The 26,766-nt window shown below is 39.2% G+C and overlaps 2 protein-coding genes across 20 annotated transcripts; one reads left to right on the top strand and one right to left on the bottom strand.

The window, feature by feature from the left end:
• Positions 1-2,886: 2,886 nt before the first annotated feature.
• HNRNPA2B1 (heterogeneous nuclear ribonucleoprotein A2/B1) lies at positions 2,887-14,156 on the bottom strand. Of its 14 annotated transcripts, XR_009454772.1 has the most exons (14): positions 13,236-13,449; positions 10,433-10,468; positions 10,225-10,335; positions 9,740-9,886; positions 9,242-9,452; positions 8,981-9,082; positions 8,822-8,902; positions 8,106-8,168; positions 6,816-6,935; positions 6,455-6,577; positions 5,465-5,547; positions 4,386-4,614; positions 3,955-4,087; positions 2,887-3,425 (listed from the first exon to the last, which is right to left on the bottom strand). XR_009454772.1 is itself a non-coding variant. In XM_059712596.1 (13 exons), exons 2-12 carry the CDS (start codon positions 13,239-13,241, stop codon positions 5,486-5,488), a joined length of 1,062 nt encoding a protein of 353 aa, XP_059568579.1. In that variant the 5' UTR covers positions 13,242-13,353; positions 14,051-14,156; the 3' UTR covers positions 4,815-5,307; positions 5,465-5,485. The 14 variants fall into 14 exon arrangements, 11 of the variants coding, with proteins under 11 accessions (XP_059568581.1, XP_059568582.1, XP_059568579.1 ...); XR_009454773.1 differs by lacking the exon at positions 4,386-4,614 and having other exon boundaries at positions 4,015-4,087; XR_009454771.1 differs by lacking the exon at positions 4,386-4,614.
• Positions 13,558-25,953, top strand: CBX3 (chromobox 3). Of its 6 annotated transcripts, none has more exons than XM_059712608.1 (6): positions 13,558-13,680; positions 15,582-15,633; positions 18,887-19,029; positions 21,550-21,712; positions 24,030-24,124; positions 24,670-25,953. In XM_059712608.1, the coding sequence occupies exons 2-6, from the start codon at positions 15,610-15,612 to the stop codon at positions 24,794-24,796; spliced, it is 552 nt and encodes a 183-aa protein (XP_059568591.1). In that variant the 5' UTR covers positions 13,558-13,680; positions 15,582-15,609; the 3' UTR covers positions 24,797-25,953. The 6 variants fall into 6 exon arrangements, with proteins under 6 accessions (XP_059568591.1, XP_059568595.1, XP_059568593.1 ...); XM_059712610.1 differs by lacking the exon at positions 13,558-13,680 and adding an exon at positions 14,349-14,531 and having other exon boundaries at positions 15,588-15,633; XM_059712607.1 differs by lacking the exon at positions 13,558-13,680 and adding an exon at positions 14,350-14,531.
• The last annotated feature ends 813 nt before the right edge of the window (positions 25,954-26,766 follow it).

Here is a 26,766-nt window from a genome sequence, read left to right on the forward strand (position 1 = left end):
TACAACCAAAGAACTGAAAATACTGAAACCACATGAAACAGGACAGTAAAATAAGTGGATGGACTTGAACGTAAAAGCCACTAATCCTAGAAATAATGGAATTGAAATCCAAGTAAGTTAACATGAACACTTAATGTTTGATTTCAAAATAGGCAAATCTCATCTGACAACCTTAACAATGTAAAAATCAAAAGTCAAAGTATTATCTTGGTTTGCAAAAAAATGCAGTTTTGTAAGAGTGGATTTTTTATAATAAACTTTTCTCCACTTTTAATTGGGCCTAACCATTTCTTTCAAACCCTAGATTTTGCCACAATAATGCTCCTAGATACATCACTCTTCAGTTTTGTATAATCACATTAAATGTTGATAGGCTGGCTCTGCAAAGGAGTACTCTCTAGATGTCTGTTATTTAGGGCACTTTATGACAAATGATTTCAAATCTACAATGTAGGACTCTACAGTACTGATTTACATGAAGTTTTCAAAACTGTTAATCCTATTACTCAAATATTGTCTGTCAGACTCTCCAAACCCCTGGGACTACCAAGACTACAATAAAATATAGGTGGACATCAAATTGGCCAAAAAAAAAAAAAAGGCATGTAGTGGCGCTAGCTTTTTAACAACAAAACTACCACTCTTGAAGTTACTTTGGTCCATTATGACCTAAGGTCAACAAGTCAAACCTCAAATTTCCCGTTACCCCACACAATTAAAATCATATTCAGGGTAAATTGAGGCTGCTTACTCAACTGTCATTGACAACCCAGTGTTAGCAATGGAAATCTCCAAGATTTTAGTGTGAAGTCTGTATTTTAGATTAAGGAACATAACACACATAGGTTGACTTAACTGCTTTACTAGTTCAGTAGTCTCTACATGTTATTCTGAATTTGAGGGTAGTTATCAGAAAGAGGAATCCAATCTATACAGCTTCAGACATCAGGAACTGATCATTTTCAAAAGGCCAACCTCTAACTGAAGTGTGCACTTTACAAGGTGGAACTATTGACCCATTCCTCCTTTAATAGCTAAACCAGACCAGTTAATCTTAACATGAGTAGGCAGTTAAGACATTGAACTGAAAAACAATTCCATCGAAACAAGGTTTGTAGAAAATGTGTTCCCATATGGTATGACGTTTGAAAACAAACCTTAAGTGGCCCATGAGATCTAGACCCCTAAGATGAGCAACTTTGCTTGCAGTTAGCCCTTGGCTTCCTTAAAGCATTTTCTATGGCACGTTCCTTGACTGACCCAAACCAAAATTCCATTTTAAATTCTAACAAAGGTATTACCTCCTTCAAATATAGTATTAGTCCTGAAATTATTCATCATAAAACTCCAATTTGTTTATAACAAATCCAGTAGAGTATCCCAGGCTTGGCATCTCATTTCCTTCCTGCACCCATCAAAAGGTCCTACTGAACATCCTCAACAAGCGAGATGAAATTTTGGGGCAAGTATATAAAATCAACATGTTGAGCTCAACAAGACCCTCTAGCTATTAGTGTCATCTCTGGAAAGATGTGCACCCACTTTTGAACTGTTATTAAAGAACTTTCTTTTAAAGCCTCCCTAAAAATTACTGAATTTAAACATTAAACACTTAGTACAAATACTAATTGTTAGAATAATTTTTAGAGGGCGACTTGACTTGCATTCCTAAACCAAACTGGGTTATTGAAAATCTCACATGAAGACCTAAAGATCCATGTGGGAGCCAGCCTCTAATCATGCTTGCTCCTCAGTAATCATGAGTAAACTATGCAACCATCAGAATACACAATAGTGAGACTTAGTAGCATTGGCCCTATTTTGATTATTTCTTGTTCTTGGGATTGCTGAGGGAAAATAGCCAAAACCAGCTTGCCAGCCCTGTCATGCCATTTGGATGAAACTTCCCAGTTGTCACCACTGCGATTTTGACCTTCAACCAGGATCAGGTAAATTGCTTTCAAATTGTTAACTTGTAAATACTGAGATCACAAGTTTATTGGTCTTTGTGCAGCATTGTTTCTTATGCCTATTTTTGTCCTACCCACAATACTTTTGATATGCCGACGAAAAAGGTTTAAAGTACTGCCCCAAAGTTACCTTCCTTTTAGAAGGGAAATTGTTTCAATAGCCACTTCATTAAGTTTATTAGGTATTAACACTTGAAAATCCTCACCAGAGGGTATTTTTCCCATTGATTTTTAGAGAGAGGGGAGAGAAAAATGACTCATTGCCTCCTGAAGTTCGGCCCTGGTTGGGGCCGGGATCAAGCCTGCAACCCAGGTACATGCCCTTGACCAGAATTGAACCTGTAACCCTTTAGTCTGTGGTCTGATGCTCTACCCACTGATCCAAAACAGTGCATATCTGCTGGTTAAGGGTTGGGTGTTTTAAGGTTTCTGACTTCATTTATACCTCAAAGTCCAACTTAGTTGTCAAGCTAGAGACTTCTGAAACCTTCAAAGTTATTTTCCTAATGTGAGTATTCAACAGTTTACTTGAATAGTTATTTGAAGCAAAAACAGCTTTTGTTAGCCATCCTTAGTTTGACTTACCTGATACTTCATATTATCAAAACCAAAGAAAATGAGACAGCCTTGGTATTTCATGTTTTTATGCTTTTTGTTATTTTAGGTAAATATTGAAGTCACTAAATTTTATCCACAATACTTAAATCCTTTAAAGACAGCTACCCAATACTCGGTGTAAAATGCAATACCACTTTAAGAAACTAGAACGACAAATTTTGTATCTTGGTGCTTTGCATAACCACTTAATTTGGACCACTCTGTTTAAAAGCCTGTAATACATTTTTAAAACGGCACCAGGGACGTTGAACGCACATGGTAAAGCCAGAAAACTATAGCAGCATTCCAACGCTGAATATAGTGTATAAAAGAATGGCATTTTTATTAGGGACAGCCAATAATGTCCACAATGGTTTTCTCATGTCTATTAAAAGAAAAAAATGGCAATATGTACAGTTTTTTGGAACTGCTTTAAAAACCTAAAGGATGGCAATTCTTAGACAACTGAATGTTTATAGAACAAGATTCACACATTTTATGTGTAAACATTACACCAAGTATTTGGATACAAAAGTATTTATTTTATAAAACTTTATATTTAAAATAGAACTTTAATCTGTCTACTCACAAAACCTAATTTGAAACATGATACATTTCTCTCTCTGGCTGATTTGATGTTATTTTTACAAACAATACTCAACTTGTAATTGTTTTATATTAAGAACCTATACTAAATGAAGTTTGTATTTTATCAGAAAACATTTGCCTTTAATCTTAAAGAGTGCTTTTTATAATGAAGGCACCAACAACTACTTTCAGATGGTACAGAATTTCTTATTTCTCGAAGACTCTGTGGTTGACCACTTCTTCATTAGTTACCTGCAGCAAGACACCTTCCTGCCAAAGGAAAAAAAAAGTATCTGAAGAAGTTTATCATGTTTGTCCAAAGAACCTAAATAACTTCTGTGGTGGTCTTAGGATCAAAGAAGACTCACTGGTGCATACAGCAGAATATGCCCTGATTATCACTTTCCTGAAAAGGCAATAAAGCCAGGCAATCAAACTCTGATGACATTTAAGAAATGAATTTCAGCAGCGAACCTATATCTCGCCTATAAGATAGGGAATTGGGAAAGAATTACCACATTCATACCCCAGTATTTAGTATTAAATGCATACAGGATTCATAATGTAGACAGACACTGTAAATATAAACTATTATCTGATTCAACCATTTAGCCCTACCTATCTCCTTAGCCTAGTCCTGATAAGCATGTAAAACTAGAACCCTGTCGAATAAAGCAAAATGTTTTAATAAAAACCCCAGTTCACTCAAAATGCTTGATCCAAGAAATGTGAATACATGTGGATGTTAAGGATGGGAAATTTCATGGTTTATTGAGCTTGCAGCCTAACTTTTACCTACCATTTTACTACCAACACCACTGAAGGAACCAAGAAAAGCTTTATTAATCACTTGGCTTGCCTCAGCTGTTGAAATGAAGCACTTTACAGTCTTTGTGGCAGCAGAATATACTTGTCCATGGTTCATATCAATGCTAAAATTCCAGCAGGGAAAAAAATGATATGTTAAGCACCTGAATCTTCATAGAGGGAGAGGGGGATGGGAAAGAAAGAAAAGGGGAGGGGGGGGGGGGAGAACACAACCAAAATAATTTAAATGACAGACTGGAAGACAGGGTTTATGAAATTATTCTCTTGAGTTTATAAATTGTTAAACTCAATTTATAGCTATGTTAAACTACTAAGAACCACTATACTGAAAGACCATTGAAGAGTATTAGTTTTATCTTTTGGGGAGGAAAATTAAGAAAGGAAAAGTAAATAAGATCTTACCTAAAGAAGTTTAACTGAAGCTTAGAACTATTTGCTCTACACCCTCAGCTTTCGTTGGCATCCTTATAAACTACTGTAGTTAAAAGCTTTGTAGAAACAGCACAATTTTTTAAGACTGGCTGAACTTAGTAGCCGCCAAGAGTTTTCTTGTACTAGACCTGTATCCCTGAAGAGTACCTCGCTGGGGTTATTTCCTTTCCTTGCATTGAAGAAGCAGCATCTAAAAGATCTAAAAAGGTGTTTCTCCTTGCAGAGATATCCCTTAAGTTATCTAGATAATTTAATCCTGATGAATTGCACTTATAAGACAACACACTTATATCTGACCAGCATTTATCTTACACAAATATAACAACAGCTTTGCAATGGACCTTAGTTATACTACCCACTCCTTAACTTATTTAAAATAAAAAGTCTATAATTACACAATTTCCTTTAGAATTATTTTATTAAATCATAAATGTACAACAGCTTCTTAACTCTACACACGCACTTAAATTTTTTTAAAGGAAAAACGTTATGTCTTATTACACCATGATCCTGGCTAATAGCTTTTCAAAACTTTGAGAAAAATCTTAAAAAAGGTTTCACATGTCACCTGAAACTTACAAATTTAACATTATCAAAGAAGGAATGCTTCTACACTCTTACAAAGACCACTAGAAATAAACAACAATTAAAAAGCTAAGAAACTGTCTCAAAGGCATTTTTTTTACAATCCTTCCTCCACAGTAAGGTAATGTTATTAAATAATCCAATCCATTCACAAAATGGCTCTCTGCATCTGCTCTGGTGTCTTCTGCCATATCACTGCATACTTATGCATGACTGAGATAAGAGTTTCCTTAACATTGTTATTCGATAACCTGAAGCTGTTCTGTTACCTCTGGGCTCTCATCCTCTCCTATTTATACAGTGAAGCCTGTTTCAACAGAAGTAAAGAGTAAAAAAAAAATAGGTTATGAAATTATCCATCTAACCAGGTTTTAAGGAAAGATAACATGATCCTAAAAAGCTTTTACTCCTGACAGCTAGGTCTCCCCAAGACAGTAATAATGTAAAACTCAAAAGCTACTTACCCATGGCAAATAGGAAGAAGCTCAATATCGGCTTCTCCCTCCATAGCCCCCACTTCCTCCACTTCCTCCAGGACCATAGTTTCCTAGAACAGGACAAAGGAAACTTACTTCATTTTCCATAATCAGCATAATTAATCCTACCTTTTATTTATATATGGGCTTTAAACATTTCAGAACCCAATTGTTTCTAATTATCTCCAAAGTTAATTATCCAGGTATGACTGAACCTACTCTTTTAGAGGGTTATCATTTGGAGCCAGTAAGGAAGGTGTATTTAAAAAAATACTGAGGCATAAGAAATCTATTTGGCCCTGCTACATAAAAACTTGAATAAAGATTTATGATTAACTTACTAAGTTAACATTTAAGAGACAACTCATACAAATTTAAAACACTTAGCTATGTGCTTGGCAATTTTATTTGGCTCCCATATCAGCCAAGGGGAAAAAAAAACAACCCCCCCCCACAAAATATCTAACCTACTTTCCCAACTTGTAAATACAGGGTGGAGTACAAGTAGGGTTACAGTTGTGAATACATTAAACAGTATTTATTCTTCTATTAATTATTGTATTATTTTCCCTATGAATTGTAAACCTCCTTTTGCCCCACCCTGTATTTTATGCTACTTAACATCCCACCATCCATCACACCAAATCCAAGCTGAAGTTACAACTGAATTATTTCTGGGAATTTCAGTGGCCTTTTAAACCAGGGGTGGGGAACTTCCAACCCTCAAAATCATTTGATCTGGTCCTGCAAGGCATTAGGGGAGTAAACTGAATGTTTGGCCAAATATAGCAGGCTACTTTTTAAGTTGATAATTTTGTATTGTCCTGAATGTTATAAACATCCTAATGGCTCTTGGCAGAAAAAAGTTCCCCATCCCCCGCTATAAACCATGAGCACGTTATCTTTGCCATTCAAATCATGTCAGACTAATCCTTCCCTTTAACCCCACAAAATGACTTAAAGAATGTAACAAATTACCTCCACCATATGGTCCCCCCATGTTCCTGCTACCACCAAAATTTCCACTCTTCATTGGACCATAGTTAGATGGTTGCTGGTTATAATTTCCAAAATCATTGTAATTTCCACTTCCATAATTTCCTGTAAAAAAAGTTTAAATTCAAGTTGTGCATAATGAACCTCAGAATTAACCAACATTAAACAGTGATACATGCCAAGTATTTACAACAAATCTCCCAAAAAAGCAAATCAGAATAAATGCAAAACACCTATCTATAATTCTACAATTTTAAGGCAACTATTGACAACATTGAAATGAAAGAAAAGTCATTAATTCCACTTCAAATTCCCACATAAAGGTTGCAGGTGAATTTATTACCTCCTCCATAGTTGTCATAACCACCTCCGTAGCCCCCACCCTGGTTGCCATATCCAGGTCCTCCACCACCATATCCTCCTCTTCCTCCTCCATAACCAGGGCTACCTCCAAAATTGCCACCTATTATAAAATAAGCCTTTAAGTAATTACTTAATATTTTCAATGCCATTTGAACTGTCTTATCAAACCCACTTCCAGCTTTCCATAACATGTTTTTTGTAAGTAATGTATTTGTTCTATGGAATCTCTCCTAGAACAGCCTCAAGGGCAGAACGAAGTATCCCTGTTAAACATCTGGGGTGGGAAGCACACACCCACAACCAACTTGACAAAACCGTTCGAGACAAATACCTATTAGTGTCACTGCTCTTCCCTGAAATTAAAGGTATTAATGGTTCTCTTTAAGATACCTTGTATTTTGTGTTAATGTTTCTTAAGGGTAGATGAGGTGTAAGCTAATAAAAGAAGAGCCACCCCCATCACCTTAAGTGGTCCAAAAGATTCAAAGTTCCCAATTCAGATTTGTGTTTCCTAATAATATGCTCACTACACCCTTCACCTGAGTAGAAATGAGGGGTATCAGAAATTAGCACACTGATGGGCAATTAATTTGGATTTCAAAGCAAAGTTGGAAATATGTAGGTATAATTTAGTTATGTGTAATTTGTGACAAAATCGGCCTTTTGCTAGCTCATTTTGAAATGTCTTTACTAGGAATTTGCCAGCAGGTGTCAACCTTTTCTGTATTCCAACAAAACATCTAATATATCACTTGATATGTAACAGTGGCTCATATCCTTAGCTGAAGCCAACAGCACCCTTGTGTATTTTGAAAATGTTCCTTTGGTGACATTTGGGAAGTTATCCTGGGGGACTAATCTTATTAAGAATTAAAGCAACATCATTGCTATTACATATATTCCCCTTACACGTTGATAATGGTCAAATCTAATGCCCTATACTTTTTCAGGGAATCAATACATAAAGTATCACATCTATGTCCAATTCTTTTGCTTGAGAAACAGGATGGCATCTTTAAATTCTCATTTAAAATTCACCCAAATGATCTTGCACCCTATACCACTAGTATACTCTTTCCTTCAGCTATACAAAAGCTAAGGTGTGAATTACAGGAAAAACCAAATAAATGACTAAAACCACCATCACTTCAAGCTTTTCATCAAAGGTAAAATGGAAGACACAGAAAAACCTCATGTATATATTAAACTGGACACACAGCATGATTTAATCTTATTAAGCCCCATAAATCAAAATGTTTAAGAAACTGACCTCCAGGCCCTCCTCCATACCCATTATAGCCATCCCCAAATCCACGACCACTTCCATAGCCATCTGTTAGGAGGGGAAAAAAATTATGATTAATATACCCTATTCAGTTTATCTTCCTTTCCTCCATATTCTCTATTATTACCTATGGATGATTAGGAACCATCTCCCTTTATGCTGAACATTGGTATCAGTACTTTATTCTTCAAAATAAACACACCAAAGTGTAACTCATTAAACCTCACTGTGAAGATAACTGCCTGATTTGCAGGCTTGGACTTGGCAAACCTCAATTTAAGAGATTCCATTTATTTACACAAGAATGACATTTAATGGGGTCCACATTATTCTATTCAGATTAATTACTTGAAGTCTAAATAAAAAAACAATTAACAAAGATATAAACGTTTTTAAGCCCACAGGTAAACTTTCTATATTTCCACTCACTATTCAGGGTTATTTGGTAGTTTTTTAAGGTGGTTCTAAAGCCATTTTAAATGTTCTTAAAGACCACAAAAGGGATTTCTGTAACTGTCCTTTATTAGCTTTAAGATTATGTGTGAACTACTACCTCTTACCTAGCCAAATCAGAATATCCCATCTACTTATAAAAAGTTAAGAATATCATCTTAAAATTAAGCTGATTTCATTATTCTAATCAAGTATGAGTCGCAGTTTTCCAATCAATCATCCTTCAATATTTAGAACTTAAAACTTACCAGATCCTCCTCTAAAGTTACTTCCTGGTCCTGGTCCAAAATTTCCACCACCACCTCGAGAGTCTCCAAAACCAAAGTTGCCTACAATAAGTGCCCTAATTAGTAACAAGCACTTACACAAAGAAATCCTTAAAAGAAAAAAATGTAACTAAAAGGTACCTCCTCTTCCACTTCTAGAACTTTGAACTTCCTGCATTTCTTGTCTAGACAAAGCCTTTCTTACTTCTGCATTATGACCATTGATGGTATGGTATTTCTGCACTGGAAGGGAAAATTCAAACTTAAGTAAATCAGCATTCTATAAATTATAACTTACTTTAAAGTTTGCTTTTTAATAAAGATAAAGGTATTAACATATCCAAAACTTGATCTATAAAAGGGGCATACATCTAGTGCTTACACACAATCTTATACACTTACACACAATCTTATCCACAGGATCATGGTCATCAAAAGTAACAAATCCAAAGCCTCTCTTCTTTCCAGACTGCCTATCAGTAATGATCTCAATGGTATCAATTTTTCCATATTCTTCGAAGTAATCTCTAAGATGATGTTCCTCAGTATCTTCTTTAATCCCACCAACAAACAGCTTCTTCACAGTTACATGAGCCCCTGGCTTTCCAGATTCCTGTAGTAGAAAGGTAGGGGGAGTCAATTCATGACCACAGAAACTAGACATGATTGAAAGCATCTCTGATACTACCATAAATTGTTTCTATCCTATGATAAAATACCAGGTAAAGCAACAGCTTATGAATAAGAAACTCGTCTTTAGGAAATAAGCTACTCCAGGGAAACCACCATAGCTTAAATTGAGCTGGATAAAAAGAATTAAGTTCTTTCAAAATTCACATTTTATCTTCGGTAGGACAAAATTTTCTTCACATTTATTGCACGAAGTTATGCTATGCTCACCTCTCTTGCAACAGCACGTTTTGGCTCAACCACTCTTCCATCAATTGAATGAGGTCTTGCAGCCATGGCGGCATCAACCTCAGCCATGGATGAAAAAGTTACAAAACCAAATCCTCTTGATCTTTTGCTTGCAGGATCTCTCATTACCTTTAAAACCAAAGGGAAACCAGCATTTGATCTAGTTATCTGTCCAATTAAGAGCATTTTTAAATTAAGAACCTAGAGTTGAGTTATTTTCTCCAGGATTCACTCAGTATTTTAACCCCTAGAGTGCCGGAGAGGGTGATCGCGCTGCTCCTGACTTTCGCCAAAAGTGCCGGGAGCGCTATCATAATTTTTATCCTAAACTGCTGTAAAATCAGCAAAAATGCCTTGGCAACTTTAGCATAGTTCCTAGGATATTGGTTGGCACTCAAAGGGTTAAACAAATCAGCCCAACAGTTGAAGGACTAGTATGTAAAGGCAATTATGTGTATTGAACGTACCACACAGTCTGTAAGTTTCCCCCATTGCTCATAGTAGTTCCTCAAACTTTCTTCTGTGGTTTCAAAGCTCAAGCCACCAATAAAGAGTTTACGGAACTGTTCCTTTTCTCTCTGCAAAGGAAAACACCATTTCAATTTTTATTTACATTTTCTCTTTGTATGCAGGAATTTAAATTCTTAAATATAAGGTGACCTGCTGGCAGAGTACCTTTTTCCTCTCCAAAGGAACAGTTTCTAAAGTTTTCTGGAGGGAAAAAAAAAACTTACATCAAATTTAAACCATATGTTAAACTGTATATTTAGTTGTGTTACACCAAAAAATTTCGTCAGAGGTACTACACGTTTCAAAGTCATATGCTTCATTTAAACTTACTTGACATTAATTCTCATACATTCAGTATCACTTAAAATACTTTCTGAAGAGAAAGGAGCAAATCTATTCCCTGGTCATTGAAGAGTTAAGCAATTCTCATCAGAATTTGCATTCAACCCTATATCCTAGAACAGAATTTAACATTAAATACTCAGTTTTTACTATTTAGGATTTAGTTTTGTGTTTCTTTTTTTCATTTGCTCCCTCTAGTGGGGATTTAATGTATTGCAATAAGAAAAAATCCTTTCCCCATTTACCAACTACTTTCGATTAGGATGAAAATTTAAATGTTCAATATATGTAGCAAAATATCCTTAAAATTCACTCTCTGACCAACACAGACTAATTTTCATGACCAACTAAAGATTGTTTATATCTTAAAAAGTAATAACCATGATTTCGTGGGCACTCCAATTTCTGGTATTTAAATTGACAATTCAGAAACAAGCTGAATATAGGGCTAACAACCATTATTAAGTCAGTAAAATACATTCACTGTAATAACTTCACTTTCCTAAAATTTTAACATAAAAATATTTAAATGAGCACTGTGACTACTACCACTGGGGAAAAAACACACAGAAAGCTCAAGCATATTGAACTTATTATTGGACATCTGACAAGCTATACAACGTGAGTTTCTATAATTTTACAAGCAAAAAGGATAAAAGCCTGGGATGAAACCTCTTAATCCCCACAAACCAGCAAGCAAATAACTAGCTGTTTTTATCAGTCCTGAATTTGGAGCTGAAAAGTATGGATTGGAAGTCATTTGGTTTTCAGGCGAATACATTTTTTTAAAAATCAGTTCTGCTGTCCATGACGAACTGCTATGAATGTGCAATATAAACTAAAAGATCAAATTAATGTGACTTTCGATACAACAGGAAATTTTATTCCCAAATAGCATTATAACTCAACCCAGTTACATGCAGACTTCTCCCTGAGCGCGTGACATTATCCCAGTAACAAAAAATACACTGATAAGCAAGTCAGACAATTTTTTTTTACTGTTAACTGCTTTCAGGAATCTGGAAAAAAATTTCAAGATTAACCAATTGTCAAATTAGCTCCTAATACATTTAAATGTTAATATATTAAAGTGATTACTTTGCATATTGGTATATGAATTCTTAAAGCTGATTTTACTTGCTAAACACAGGATTGTCAGAAAAACAGGTGTTTTAAACCCCAAGTAAATTACTGAGATTAAAAAAGTGCATATACAATTTTTTCAAATCAACAAAAGCAAAAGCTTGTTACTTACCTCAGTTTTCTCCAAACTTACCTGATGTCCACTATCGATTACAAATTTATTTTACAAGGGAGCATAGGGTCAAAGAAAATGCCCAGGTAGACCTCCCCCCGCTTCGCTTGAGACCTTATACTTATCAATGTAATGATCAACCATGATTGCAAACATAAATGAAAAAAGCAAGTGACAAAGTTCAAACACATAGCGGCACAGCCAAAAACCTCTCTACAGCAATACACGCACTCAAGGACTGAGCCGTGTTTTTAAAAAAGCCTGAAGGATAATCATTTCTATTTCACTTCCGATTACTTACAAGAATGCATGGTCTTAACCAGTAAAGAATAATTTTACAGGTACAAGTATTTTTTAGACTACGAAAAATACAATTCAAAGGGAGGCCTTCAGAAAAAAAAAGTTTTCAAAAATGAATACGCCCCCAGGTATAACCTTCCCCACAGCTACCCATAACGGGCACTAATCTGATGGGTCCTAATTTTGGTTTCATTTCTAATTGTAAAGTTGGTTGCAAAACTGACTTTTTAGTCACCGCAGACCAGAAAAAAAAAACCGTTACTCAGAGAAATAAGCACTGCAAAACAAAACGTTCCCTTTGTGCTTTGGTTCGCCTGAAAACTGGGATCAACGCTTCATTCACCGCGAGGCTCTCCAGCGGCGCGACCAGCGCCCCCCCCCGCCCGCCCTTCGCGGTGGCTCTGAACGCAATGGCGCCATTTCATCGAGAGGAAGGGAGCGCGCCTCTAACGAGGTGCGCAGCACTTTCAGAGCCGGGCGCCCAAAACACTCGGCACCCGCCTCAAAACCGCACGAAACCGGCCCGGGGAGGAAGGAAAACAGTGGCCTACTTCTATTCTTTGGTAAGGGAGGCCACGTAATAGCATTCGGACAGTTAAAAAGAAAAACGCGGCGAGGACGGAGAGGAATGAAAATGGCGGCCGCCAAATCCGGTTCCCGGGGGAGGGGGAGGGGAGGCGCCGCAGCCTCGCTCCGGGGGGCCCCGGACCCGCCGGAGCGCTCGCTCGCGGGGCCCCCACGCCCGCCTGCGGTAACGGGGCCGGAGCACCTCCCGCCTCCACGCCTCACTTTCCCTAAAGCGGGGCTGCGTCCGCCATGTGGGCGATCCCCATCCCCCACCCCCAGCCCAGGGAAATGGCGCCGGGAGGCTGAAGGGTGGGGAACGTGTGCACACACAGGCCTCGGCCAAGGGCCCCTCTGCGGCCGTGTCCAGGGACCAACCGCTTCTGGAGTGGCCCAGTTCCGCGGCCGCTCTCCCGCGAGACGGGGGTTGGGGGGGCCGGCTTCCACAAAGGCGCCAACGGCCGCGCCATGCCCTCTCCAAGAACTCATTGATTTCAAACCCGTTACCTCCATCGCGGACTCAGTCGCTTCAGCCCGATTTCCCGCAGCCGAGCGAGATGAGAGAGATCTCCGCGGTCGCACGCGAACCGGACTCGTCCTGGCGCTGTAGTGAGAACTGCCGCCGCTGGAGAAACAACAAGGCTAGAGGCACGTCCGCACGCTGAGCCGGCGCCGCTGCTAATGCCGCTCCAGTCGCGGCCGCCGCTTTTCTAGAACCTTCCCTCCCACCGACGCGTCCCTACGTCAGGGCGCTGCGTGAACGCCCTAACTGCCGCCAATGGCGGGAACCCTCCACGCCCTCCTTACGCCGAAGGTGTACTCCGCCCTCCTCCCCGCCCCGGGGAGCGCGGGGCGTCACTGGCGTAAGCCGGCTCCGTGAATTGCCGGAGGCTCGCGGCGGCGCAGTTCCCCCGCTGGAACCGGGTTCAGCCCCCGCCTGAGCGCAGGGCAGGTGAGAAACGGTCGCGCCCTTGGAGACTAAAGCTGTCGGGTGGAGCTGGATCCGCAGCCCCGAGGCCCCCTCCCTCAGCACAGCCTTGGGCAGGGCTCCCTCCTGGCCTGCTGCCCCGCGGAAATCTGCGTCGCCTCCCCGCAGCTCTTCCCCTTCCCCCCTCCCTTCCCCCGGCGCCGAGGGCTGACTCGGCCCCTTCCGGGTACACCCGAAGCCGCTTCTAGCCAACACGTTACACTGCGCGCTCCGCCAACCTGACCCTGGCCAGGAGGATCTGCGGGGTCCAGTCTCGGGGGCCGAAGGGCACCCTTCGTCGTTCCCGATCCCGCCCCCCCTTCACCACCCACCTCCCGGCACCGGAGATACCCACCCCCAGAGCGAGGAAGTGGGCGGAGTCCGGTTTTGGCGCCAGCGCCGCCGCAGCGCAGCCGAAACGTCCCCGCCCTGAAGACCTTGGTCCTCGCCCTCGCCCCTCCTTCCCTCTCCCGCCCCTCCCAGGACCCCCTGGCACCGCCCCGCGAACCGTGAGCGCCGCTGCGGCCAGCACCCTCCCCCTGGGCCTGGGCCTGGGCCTGGGCTGCGACTCCCGTCGGGCACCGCGCGGCCCGCGGCCCCGCCCCCTCCCCTGCGCGCGCCCGCCAGCCCCGCCCCTCGCGGTCGCCTAGCGTTGGGCGGCGCCAATCCCTCTCGCGGCGCAGCCCCGCGCGCGTTTCCCCGGCCCCCTCCCCCTCGTTAGTGGCTGGAGCCGAAGGCGCGCAGGGCCGGAGACGTCGGAGGAGCCGGAGCCTCGGGACGCGGAGCTGCTCGGAGGCGGTTAAGTCGGTGTCTCTCTCTCCAGCGATCGCACGGAGGTGGTGCTTAAGATGCGTCTTGGGGACCCCCCCCCTCAGCCGGTCCCCAGTTCCCAGCCAGTCCCCACCCGACCTCGAGGCGGGGTGTGGGGGTGAGGAGCGCAGAGGCGAGGGGAGACCCCGCCGCGGGCCTGGCGCGGGGCCAGCGTCGGTCGTGGGGATGAGATTCCTTGAGAGGGCAGAGGACCGGCGACAGCCGCCTAATTTTGAGACAAAGCGCATTTATCTCTCCCCTCCCCCATCGCCGATCCAAACGGGAGGTCCCCCTCCCCCTCCCCAGCGTGGTCGCGACAGGGGCCTCTTATGGGGAGGGCGGCGCGTTCTCCGGCTGCGGCCGGCGCTCCGTTACGTGGCCGCCGCGGGCGGGCGGGGGGAGGCGCGGGCCCCGTGGCGCAGTGCCCTTGAGCCCCCGCGCCGTGGCCTTTGTTTCTCCCCGCGGATGCGCTGACCACGAGGCCCGAGCTCCCGAGTGGGGGCGGGGGCGGGGCCGGGAGCCTGGCTTCCTGCGGCGGGCGAGGGCCCGGGGGGCGGACGGAGGTGCCTCGGAGCGGGTTTGTTTTCAAGCGGCACCAAACGGTACTGAAGCATCGTGGTGTGTTTTCCATTTAGTTTTTTTAACGAGTGACTGGAAAGAGGGAAGGTTTCCAAGAAGAAACCAAGTTAGGGTTACCTAGGCGACCCTTAGAACTGTTAGGAAGGAGGCCTCGAGGGAAAATTCACGGCACTTTATCATTTTGATTGGGTAATTGGGTCTGATGTTGAGCCAAAATCTTTGGCCATCCTTAAATACTGAGTGTGGTGTAAATGAGATTGGGGGGGGGGGGGGATGTCTGCAGTTTTTTGCCCTGTAAAGCTGTCTCAGTACCGGTGTCCCCATGAGGTTTCTGGACTACTCGGTTGGAATACTGATACACTCCCAGGAATACGTTACTAATAACTTACAGTGGATTTGTATACATGGGGGGGGGGGGGGGGACCCAAACGACACTTGTGTTTAGCTACCTTTTTGTGTCATGCAAACTTCCTTTTAACTGTCATGCATTTTTCTAGTAATAGCTCTTGGAGTCTGCAATAAAAAATGGCCTCCAATAAAACTACATTGGTAAGTTAATAAAAACCTAAAATACGTAAGGATCTAACTCAAATTTTTCCCTCTGAGAATTATAACTTTGCATTTCAGTGATTGAGAAATTTACATCCATTTATATTCCCCAGTGCCCTCTCCTCCCAGTATTATAAGAAGAATTAGCTGCAAAAACGAACTCATTACATGGAGATGATTATTGATTTGGCCTAATATTTTGATTAAGTTAAGGGAGCCTAAACTTGAGTATAGCCCAGTATGAATGTTAATGACTAGATTTTTATCTTGAAATAAAAGTGCACAAATGTATGTAACATGGAAGACTACAAGTATGGACAAAGCAGGAAAGCCTTTGTTGATTGTCATATTACCTAACTCACTGTGTACTGAATTCTAGAGAAATCAAGTATTTGCAGTATTGCCCAGATTAAAGAACAGATACCCAGTTAGACTGGGTCAAGACTCATTGATTCTTTCAAATACTTTGGGCACTTTGTCATATCTCAGACTTACTCTAAAATACACAAGGGCCTTAAATTTGAATCCCTGCCCATTCTTTTTAATATACAAAACGAACCAAACTGCACATCTATCCTGTAAGGAGAGAAGAATGGAGCATATGAGCAGATAACGTTTTTCTCTCCCATTTCTTAAAGCCAAAGTTTTATTCTGAAGCTTCATTTAAAGTTCTACAAATGTGTAAAGACATTGTACATTCGGTCAAGTTATAAGTTTAAAAAACTGGGCTATTCACATGAGAATCATGAAATTCAAAGTTATGATTTCCACAGTATTTAATTCTGACACACTGCATTAATAATAATCTTAAGTATATAAAGGTATTGACATATAAATAAAGCAAAACATTTGGTTTTGGTTTGTACATTTTCTTCTTGAATTATACACTAAAGGACAAGTTGGTGATTTATAATTTGTGTCATCATCAGAGTGCACATGTAAATGAACTATCCTGGGAAATATAAAATATATAGCCTGTCTGGTGAGCCGATAGTGCAAATGATTCTCATCAAAGCCATCAGTGGAAAAAGCACAAAGCATCTTCTGTGCCCCTTCAGAATTGAACTTTCAAATTCCATAATCAGTAAGCCAAAGTGTATGTGATTGAATTGGCTTTATGGTCACCTATGTCCAAATATTGGATGGGAAAGGAGCTAACTGTGCTTGGTACTTTGAGGATGAATATAAATACAGAAAGCAAGTAGATGCTTATATTCCAACTAGAGGCCCTGTGCACAAAATTCTTGCACTGGGGTCCGGCTTGGGGGTGGGGGGGAGAGTGCGGCAGTCCCTCAGCCCAGCCTGTACCCTCTCGAAGTCTGGGAGTCCTCAGGGGATGTCCAACTGATAACTTAGACCCCCCTCCCTGCTAAGCCGGCAGTCAGACATCCTTAGCGCTGCTGCGGAGGCAGGAGAGGCTCCTGCCACTGCCACTTGGCGAGCCAGGCTTCTGGCTGTTGCTCCCCCTGTGGGAGTGCACTGACCACCAGGGGTCAGCTCCTGCGTTTAGCGTCTGCCCCTGGTGGTCAGTGCGCGTCATAGCGACTGGTCCTTCCACCATTCGGTCAATTTGCATAGTAACTTATTATATAGGATTAAATTGATTTTGTACACAACTTTTTTTATCTTTATTAAATAATTTTATCTAGCCTGAGGGTTTATCCTTTTCATTTTCAGTGTTTATTTTTTGTCATCTTTATTCTGTACATCTCTTATCCTCATGGACCTATTTTGTTTGTCACTTATGATTAGTGTCTAAATATGCTTTTGTTCACACCCAATTTTTCTTCATTCGTCCCACTACCATGCTTACCTTCTTTGTACTGCACAGAAGCAGAAAATTATCTGATTGGGTGCAGCACCCAAGTAATATGTGTGTGTACCTCTAAATAACTACATAGTTTAAATGTTCTTTTGCAATCTTCTGGTATTCTGTTGTCTTTTTCTGCTTTTATATTTTTTAAAATATATTTTTATTGATTTCAGAGAGGAAGAAAGTGGGGGAGAGGGAGAGAAACATCAATGATGAGAGAGAATCATTGATTGGCTGCCTCCTGCACACCCTGCACTGGGGAATCAAGCCCGTAACCTGGGCATGTGCCCTGACCGGGAATGGAACTGTGACCTCCTAGTTCATAGGTCCACATTCAACCACAGAGCCACTGGCCGGGCTAGTTATGTGGAGTTTTAAAAGTTTACTCATTTTCAGTCCTCTTACAACAAATCTGTTTAAATTATTAGAAAACAGTGATTTGGCCTTGGTTTCCTGCTTCTCTATTAAGTGTTATACTTTGAAAAAAGAAAACTAAGCTAAAAGTGAATTTTGTTGGCTACCAGTTTAGACTTTTTTTTTAATCCTCACCCGCAGGGATATGTTTTTATTGATTTTAGAGAGAGAGAAACATTTATTGGTTGCCTCCTATACTTGCCCCGACCGCGTATTGAACCTAAAACCTTTTGGTGTATGGTGCAACACACCAACCAACTGGGCCACCTAGCCATGGCCCAATTTAAACTTTTGAGTAACCAAGAAGGATTCTCCCCCCCCCCCCCCCAATTAAACTGATCCAGTATTTTGACATCTTGAAATGACAGCATTTAAGCTTTGTTCCAGTTGTTCAGTAATATATATTATCAATAGAGATTATGGAAAAATAATCTTGTCCTTTTTAATCTAGTCATGGTCTCCTTAATTCATCCTGTGACTGATACTAGGATTCTGAACCATGTTTTCATTGCAGTTAAACTTTTTTCTATATTGCTGAGGCTTTTAACATTGGTATTTGAATTGGCAAAGGGTGTCTGAGAGTGTGGGGGATATGATTTCACTGGTTCACTTACTAAGGTCTGTCACTACTACTTATCTCTCCTCTGTCTAATCTCCTAATACCATCTAGTGGCTGTGTGGTTAAACTGAGTGAAAACTAGTAAACACAATCTTGTAGATGACATAGAAATAGACCAGGAAAAGATAACAGTATTTTCCACACAGTGTTTTTTATTGTATTATTTAATTGAAAGGTGGTAATAGGTTTAAGCGAAATCAGCTTAATTACATTTTTCTTTTGGTGTTAGTATCTGTTGGTTTTTTGAGTTTTTTTCCCCCAGGAAGTGTCTACCCTGGGATATAGAAGTAAAAATTTAGGTGTCAAATTCAACAATAATATAAGCAATTAATTTAGCCTTTAAAATGTACCCAAAAAACAAGATATTTTTTAATTCTTTTTTTCTTTGTTTATTTGTTTTGTTTTAGCAAAAAATGGGAAAGAAACAGAATGGAAAGAGTAAAAAAGTTGAAGAGGCAGAGCCTGAAGAATTTGTAGTGGAAAAAGTATTGGACCGACGTGTAGTGAATGGGAAGGTGGAGTATTTCCTGAAGTGGAAAGGATTCACAGAGTGAGTGAATCCCTTTTATGTTTAAGTGCACTTAAGCGGCTTTTAAAACTTGTTTTCAACCTGAGATCTTTTATCAGTTTTCCCATAGGTTTCTTTAAATTTTTAGAATTCCTTTAATTCGGGGTAAATTGATTTTTTAGAGAGGAAAGGAGAGGAAGTGAGAAACAGTGCTATGAGAGCAAGCCCTTGATCAGCTGCCTCCTGCAAGCCCCCTACTCCATTCCAGCAACCTTTCAGTGCACAGAATGATGCCCAACCATTGGGCCACATGGGCCAAGGCTTTGTGATGCATTTCGATGTTGCTATTGTACTAATTAATTAGAATACCCAATCTACATCACTTCCTTGCATGAGGAGGGCACTAACAAACATGGAGGGTCTATAGCAGGGGTGGGCAAACTTTTTGACTCAAGGGCCACAATGGGTTCTTAAACTGGACCGGAGAGCCGGAACAAAAGCATGGATGGAGTGTTTGTGTGAACTAATATAAATTCAAAGTAAACATCATTACATAAAAGGATACGGTCTTTTTTTTTTTTTTTTAAGTTTTTTTTTAGTTTTATTCATTTCAAACAGGCCGGATCTGGCCCGCGGGCCATAGTTTGCCCACGGCTGGTCTATAGTGTAGACCAGTGGGTATTAAACAGAAGTGCTGGTTATGATCCAGTTCTTACTGTATCCTAAATCTCTATAAGAAGTAGAGTCTGGCCCTAGCCGGTTTGGCTCAGTGGATAGAGTGTTGGCCTGCGGACTGAAGGGTCCCAGGTCCGATTCCGGCCAAGGGCACATGCCTGAGTTGCAGGCTTGATCCCCAGTAGGCGGCGTGCAGGAGGCAGCCAGTCAATGATTCTTATCATTGATGTTTCTATCTCTCCCTCTTCCTTCCTCTCTGAAATCAATAAAGAAATATATTTAAAAAAAAGAAAAGAGAAAACATCATTCACTTAATTAAAAAAAGAAAAAGAAAGAAAGAAGTAGAGCCTGGACATTTTTTTAAACTCCCTGGTTCCTCATGATCCTTGTTACTAGTTGTTCTCATAACTGCTTATATTAGTTGTCTTGTGAATAGCTTGTATGCAGAAATTTCATTCTTAATGTTTATCGTGTGCTAATGTGCTTGAATTCTCTTCTGTCTTATACCACAAAAACAGTGAGGCTCCATGGGCAACAACTATTAATAATGGATAGGTAGAAATCTACAAAAATTTTTCTGAGCATGATGGAGATGAGTATGATAGTCAAATTATTAGGCTTCAACTATCTGTAACCTATCTCCACCATTCACATTTTAAAGCAACCTCCTAGCAGTTTGGGAAGTATGAAATGAATGGAAGGTTTAGGCTTTCCTATTTTATCTTCTCAGTACCCTTAGTTGAATTCAAGTTTTTATCATAAGTTCATAATGTACCCCTAGAAAATTTTCCTGTAAATAACTGAACCAAGCAAATAAGCCTGAACTATTTTTGAATTAGATTTAACCAGTTTAACCCAAATTGATAACCTTCATATGGTAGAGAGTTGGTTTTTATTGTTTGTTTTTTAGCCTCCTGGCATAGTAAAAACTGTGTCCCACCCATTAAACGTTAGGAAGCTAACTCTTCCCTTTCTCCCCAAACTGAAGGCTACTAAGTATGATTGAGAACCTGTGTGTGGTATTATGTGTCCGTGATACAGAAGGCTGTAATGAAAAGCACACTACAGAATGGAGGCTCCACTTCAGCTCTTTCGTCCTCCTTCACCCTCTAATTTAGGTTTGCCAATTTTGAAGTCTGAATCAGCAAACCAAGTTGAAACCAGAGGTTAATAGCACCTTTCCCAGCATCTCTAAAATGATTAGTTTCATCCTATCTGTGTAAAGGCTTTTTTGGATCAGAGCACACAAAGTTTGCAAGCCTATCACTGTTGAAGGATGATCATACTTTCACATTTGGTAATTGATACTTGTTTTCTTTCCAGCCCTTGTTTATGGGCCCTGAAATTCGAATTTTATAATTTTCATTTTGAAATATTTTTCCAACCAATTAAAAATGTCAAAGTCAGAAGGCTGGGTTTAACTTTGTTTCTGTTGCCAATCCCTCCTTTATATCATTTCCCAATTTGAGCACTCGGCAGAAATTGGCGGTACTATCTCATGTTTGAGAATGCCTCAGAATTATTTTAAATCACAATATTGGAGACCCTAAGTCTACGTATCTTCTGATTAATCTAGTAAAGTTATTTACAGTGGGAATTAGGAATTCACATTTTTAAGTGGGTTTTCATAATTTGGAAAAATATTAGCTCCAGTTATCCTGCTAGAATCAGGTTTTGTTAACCTGGGGTAATATAGCAGATTGCCCCCTTGGATAGGAACTGTGAAAGAAGACATAAGGGAAGTATGATCACATTGTGTTAAAAGAATGTTGAGGGATAGGGAACAAGTGGTTAGCACAGAGGACTTTTCAGATATATATTAAGTGAATCTGGATGACGGTGATAAACCATGTTTAATCGAATGAACTTTTTTTTAACTGAATGCAGTGCTGACAATACTTGGGAACCTGAAGAAAATTTAGATTGTCCAGAGTTAATTGAAGCGTTTCTTAATTCTCAAAAAGCTGGTAAAGAAAAAGATGGTACAAAAAGAAAGTCTTTATCTGACAGTGAATCTGATGATAGCAAATCAAAGAAGAAAAGAGATGCTGTAAGTATAAAATATTGCCCACCAAACTGGCTTTTTGTAAAAGGTTGATGGATTGATGTTTAGGATACTTTTAAAGACTTTAATGCTTTTAAAATATGATTGAAACGCCTTTTTTAAAGGCTTAATTTAAATTGTGCTAGTGTAATTTTGGGTAGATTCGTGGATATGGTTCCTATGATCCAAGACTAGCAGTCCTTGAAAACAATCCACATAGCTCATCCTGATTGTTGACCATCACAGCTTTGACCACCAGAAAGTACTTTGGTATGTGATGTTTCCATTATCAAAGTAATGCCAAATGGTACTTTGGTTTTAACATAATCTTTGATAATAACTTTTTTTTTTATTGGCGTGAATTGAAGCAGTTGGTTTAGTGTTCACTACATGCTCTAATCTTTGTTAACTGGTGTCTGTGGCTTTAGGCAAATCACAACTCCGCTTACTTTCAACTTCAAAACAAATTATATTTGCCTTTTTGTACTGGGCATGGTAATTTGGGAAAGGGTCTTTGTTCTTAATTAGTATTTAGGCTTGGGGACTAAAGTACAATACAGACTTCTTGATAAGATCTTTATATTTTAAATTTGATCATTTGAACTAGATGCCATATACTTTACAGATAATCCATTAAATGCTCATGACATCTCTATTAAGATTATAGGTATTGTCCCCATTTTACAGAGGAGAAACAGATTGGCTATAGATTTGGTTCTGGATACTTTAGCAGTCAAAACAAAAAAGTGACTTTGTGAAGAATCAGTATATATTAGTCCCCTTATATCCGAGGTTTCAGTTACCTGTGGTCAACTGAGTTCCAAAAATACTAAATTTCTCCAACCAACATTTTCTGCTCCTGACATCCAACCATCAACATTGTCATGGCTCAATGATCCAGGATCACCTGGAGCCAGATGATCCTCCTTCTGACATATCATCAGAAGGTCATTCCTTAGTAGCTTAATGCTACATCATAATGCCTACATCATTCATCTCGTCATGTAGGCATTTTACCATCTCACATCATCACTAGAAGGGTGAGTACAGTACAATAAGATATTTTGAGAGACTACATTTATATAACTTCTACAATGTTACGATTTTTTTATTACTAGTTAATCTCTTACTGTGCCTAATTTATAAATTAAAGTTTACTGTAGGTAAGTATGTGTAGGAGAAAACGTGTGTAGGGTTTAGTACTATCCACTGGGTCTTGAACATATTTTCGTGAGTGAATAAATGAGGACTACTGTATGTAATTTAAAAGTCAACCATGTGCTCTGCAGAAACACTGTTTAATTACAGTAGTGAATTTCCATGCATTTAGCCCTTACATTGTGCCAAGCAGTCTTCTAGATAAAAGTAACCTAGGCATCTGACTTCAGAGTCTGGGATATTGATGTAAAAGTCTGGATGGAGTGAAAGGATTTATTGATCTAAGCAGCTCTTAAACTTTGGTCTCCAGAAAATTATTAAGGATCCCAAAGAACTTTTGTTTATATGGGTTATACCTATAAATAACTATAGTAGGGATTAAAATAGAAACTTCTAAAGTATTTATATATTCATTTAAGAATGACAAAATCTATTGTATGTTTGTAACTATCCATGAAAAAATAACTTTAAATGTGAAGCATATTTTACATTTTTGCAAATATTTTTAATGTGTGGGTTAATAGTAGACAGTTCTATATTTGGTTTGCTGTGTTATGATTGGTGGAGGCATGCGAAGGCAATCTGAATTTACAAGTACATGAAAAGAGGGGACCTTATGGATAAATGGACGCCCTAAAGGTCTCAGGGATTCCCAAGAACCCTCAGACAACACTTTGAGAATCACTAGTTTATTGGAAGTATTTTATTTTATAAGATTTCTTACTATTCAGATTGATTACAATACTGATTAATCTTGAGTTTTATGGATTTTACTATTTTGATGTTTCTATTTTTGTATGTGCTTCATGAATATAGGTAATTTAGGCTAATTCCTGGAAGTGAATTGAAATGTTAACTTTAAGGATTTGTAATTATTAAATGATTAAAGTTATCAGAAATAAAGGTATTGGTTTGTCTGTTTTCTTAATTTCTGGTTCAGAATACTTTTAGACATCCAGATTTTTTTTTTTTTTCTGCATGTGAGGTTAGGTTAATGGAAATTATGATGTGTTTTGAATTAAATGTGGAGTGTGTTCTAATCATTTCTGTTCCACTATTGAAAGGTTTTTATTTAAAAGTTATATGTCACAAAAACAAATTGGGAGTTAATATTAATTTGCTGTGTGGAAACATAAATGCAAATAATCATTTAACTTCTAAACAGGCTGATAAACCAAGAGGCTTTGCCAGAGGTCTTGATCCTGAACGAATAATTGGTGCCACAGACAGCAGTGGAGAGTTAATGTTTCTTATGAAATGGTAAGTGTGTGGGTGATTACTGTTATATATAAAGTATAAATAGATGGGCTTTTTTTTTTTTTTTTTTTTTTTGACAGATAATGAGGGGCCGGGGGGGAGGGGGGGATGGCATTGATTTGTTGTTCCACTTATTTATGCATTCATTGGTTGATTCTTAATAGGTGCCCTGCCTGGGGATCAAACCTGCAACCTTAACATATTGGAACGATGCTCTGACCAACTGAGCTACCCAGTCAGGGCAATGGGCTTTTTTTTTTCCTGTGAGGCTTTGTAGAAAGGGTTTTATAGTTTTTATCTTTAGATAGAGAATAATTATCTGCTGAAGGGATGATTCTACTTACTTTTGCTAATGATATTTCAAAGCAAAGATTAGCAAACTGATCTGTTTTATAAAATGAAATTTTATTGGAACCCTGGCACAAGTACCTCATAATCCTCCTGAATTGTTAAATAATCTAATTAAATTGCGATATATTGAGCAATTCTCATTTGACAGAAAGGGTTTAGACTTTTAACTAATTTTTTTTTTTTCCCCCTCACAACAGGAAAGATTCAGATGAGGCTGATTTGGTGCTGGCAAAAGAGGCAAATATGAAGTGTCCTCAAATTGTAATTGCTTTCTATGAAGAAAGACTAACTTGGCATTCTTGTCCAGAAGACGAAGCCCAATAATTGTTTGCATTGCTTTTTATATATATTTATACATATATATAAAATCTGGGTCTTGGTTTTTTTTTTTTTTTTTGATTTATTAGTGTGAAGAAAGAACTACATTATAATGAAAATCAAGTTTGATATGTTTGTTTTAAAGTAGTGCTGGGAAGTTGTTGGGGGGGTTGCATCTGTAGCACTGGTTACTTTGAACAAAAGCTTTCTGTAGTTGCTTCCTTTATCAGAAAAGAACATTTGATACCATGTTGTATTTTTTCCTCTGCATTAGAGAAGCTTTTCTAAATGTTGAGGGAAATCTCCATAGTCATTACTCAGTCAGATTTGTATGTGCCTAAGGATCATTGTGGGTTTTTTGTTTAGGGGGGGTGGGGGCGAGCGGTAGGTGTGTATACATATGTAAATGGTTTTCCCTTTTTTTTTTTTTTTTTTTTTACCAAAACAAAACCATTTCACAACCATAGATAAGCTCATGTTTCTGAACTGACATCATTTTCAGCAACCTAAGAAAAAAAATCATTTGAAGTTAAATTGAAATTTTTCCTGAAGCTTTTAACCTTTGAAATTAGATAATTTATAATTAATTGGGCAGTTAAAATATAATGTAAGCAGTGTAAATTGGACAATTTAAAGTAAACATATCAGAATCCATATCTACAATCATAAATGCAAGTTTATTTGCAAAACCCCTGAAAGGAAAATTTTATCACTGCCAATAACCTCCTCACCCAAATGAGAAAAGTAGGCAAACCCTGATGTGTTTTAATTAGGTAAGCAACACTTATTTAAAGGTTTCACCTCATAAAATGTTCCTTTATAAGAAGTTTAAATCCCTATGCTATATTGACTAAAAAAATAGGGTCATGGAATGACTTTATTCATGGATACCTAATCAGATTGTTAGAGACCTTGGCAATTTGGGACCTGCTGTAATAAATGGACGAACAGACTTTTTGTAATCTTAAACTCTTGGTCTGCATGTTTTCTCTTTACTCCAACTCAGTCTTTACATGTAGGCTCAGTCTCAGTATTTGGGGTACTGGTTCAACAAAAGCCAGGAAAAACAATAGCTTTGTAGTAAACAGAATGTTACCCAACTGTATATTGTTTACTTTATTGTAAATACTGGTAAACAGTGGTTAATAAATAGTTTTATATTCCTTTGTGATTAGACTTTTTCTTAATCTGATTGCCTTTATCATGAATGTAGAAACACCCACAGACGTGTGGCTCCACAAAAACATGTGGGGTTTTTTCGTGTGTGGGAAGATGAAAATTAGTTTCATGTGAAATTTTAATATTTAGAATATAGTTAAAATTCCATCTGAAAAACAGTCTTTTGATAGGATTGATCTGGTTGTGTTCGATCTATGTTTACTCATGTCCAAAATCCACATAGAGAATGAAGTCATTTTGTAACATGCAAACATTGGACTATGTTGTATAGCTGAAACTAACAATGTCAATTACACCTCAATTTTTTATAAGAACATTTTATAAAATCACAGGTAGAAGAATCAATTTGTTAAAGAAATGGGCTTAGGAACAAGTTATAGAGGCAAAGGAAGGGCCCTTAGAGTTTGGAAGAGAGGAAGGTAATGGTTACTCACCTCAGGGAGGGAGGAAAGAAAGGGAAGGGTGTGCTCTGGGGAGGGAGAGCACCTATACAGGCAGTCCTTGGGTTACCTCGGACTTGATGTATGTTGTTTCGTGGTTACGTTGCCATCTCCCATTATAAAAAAAAAGTTCCATCATTTCGACGTATGTACTTACGTGCTTTATTTACCACAATAAAGGTCAGGAATTATCTTTTAAATTTTTTTTACTATTTCACTTCATTACTACTGTGTATGTGCTCCATGTGAGTGACGTAGGTGCTTATGTAGGTGGGTTCCAACTTACAGCGAAAATCGAGTTACATGGCACCGTAGGAACAGATCTCCGATGTAACCTGAGGACCTACTGTACCTCAA

Source organism: Myotis daubentonii, chromosome 10 (genome assembly GCF_963259705.1).
Source record: "Myotis daubentonii chromosome 10, mMyoDau2.1, whole genome shotgun sequence".
NCBI lineage: Eukaryota > Metazoa > Chordata > Mammalia > Chiroptera > Vespertilionidae > Myotis > Myotis daubentonii.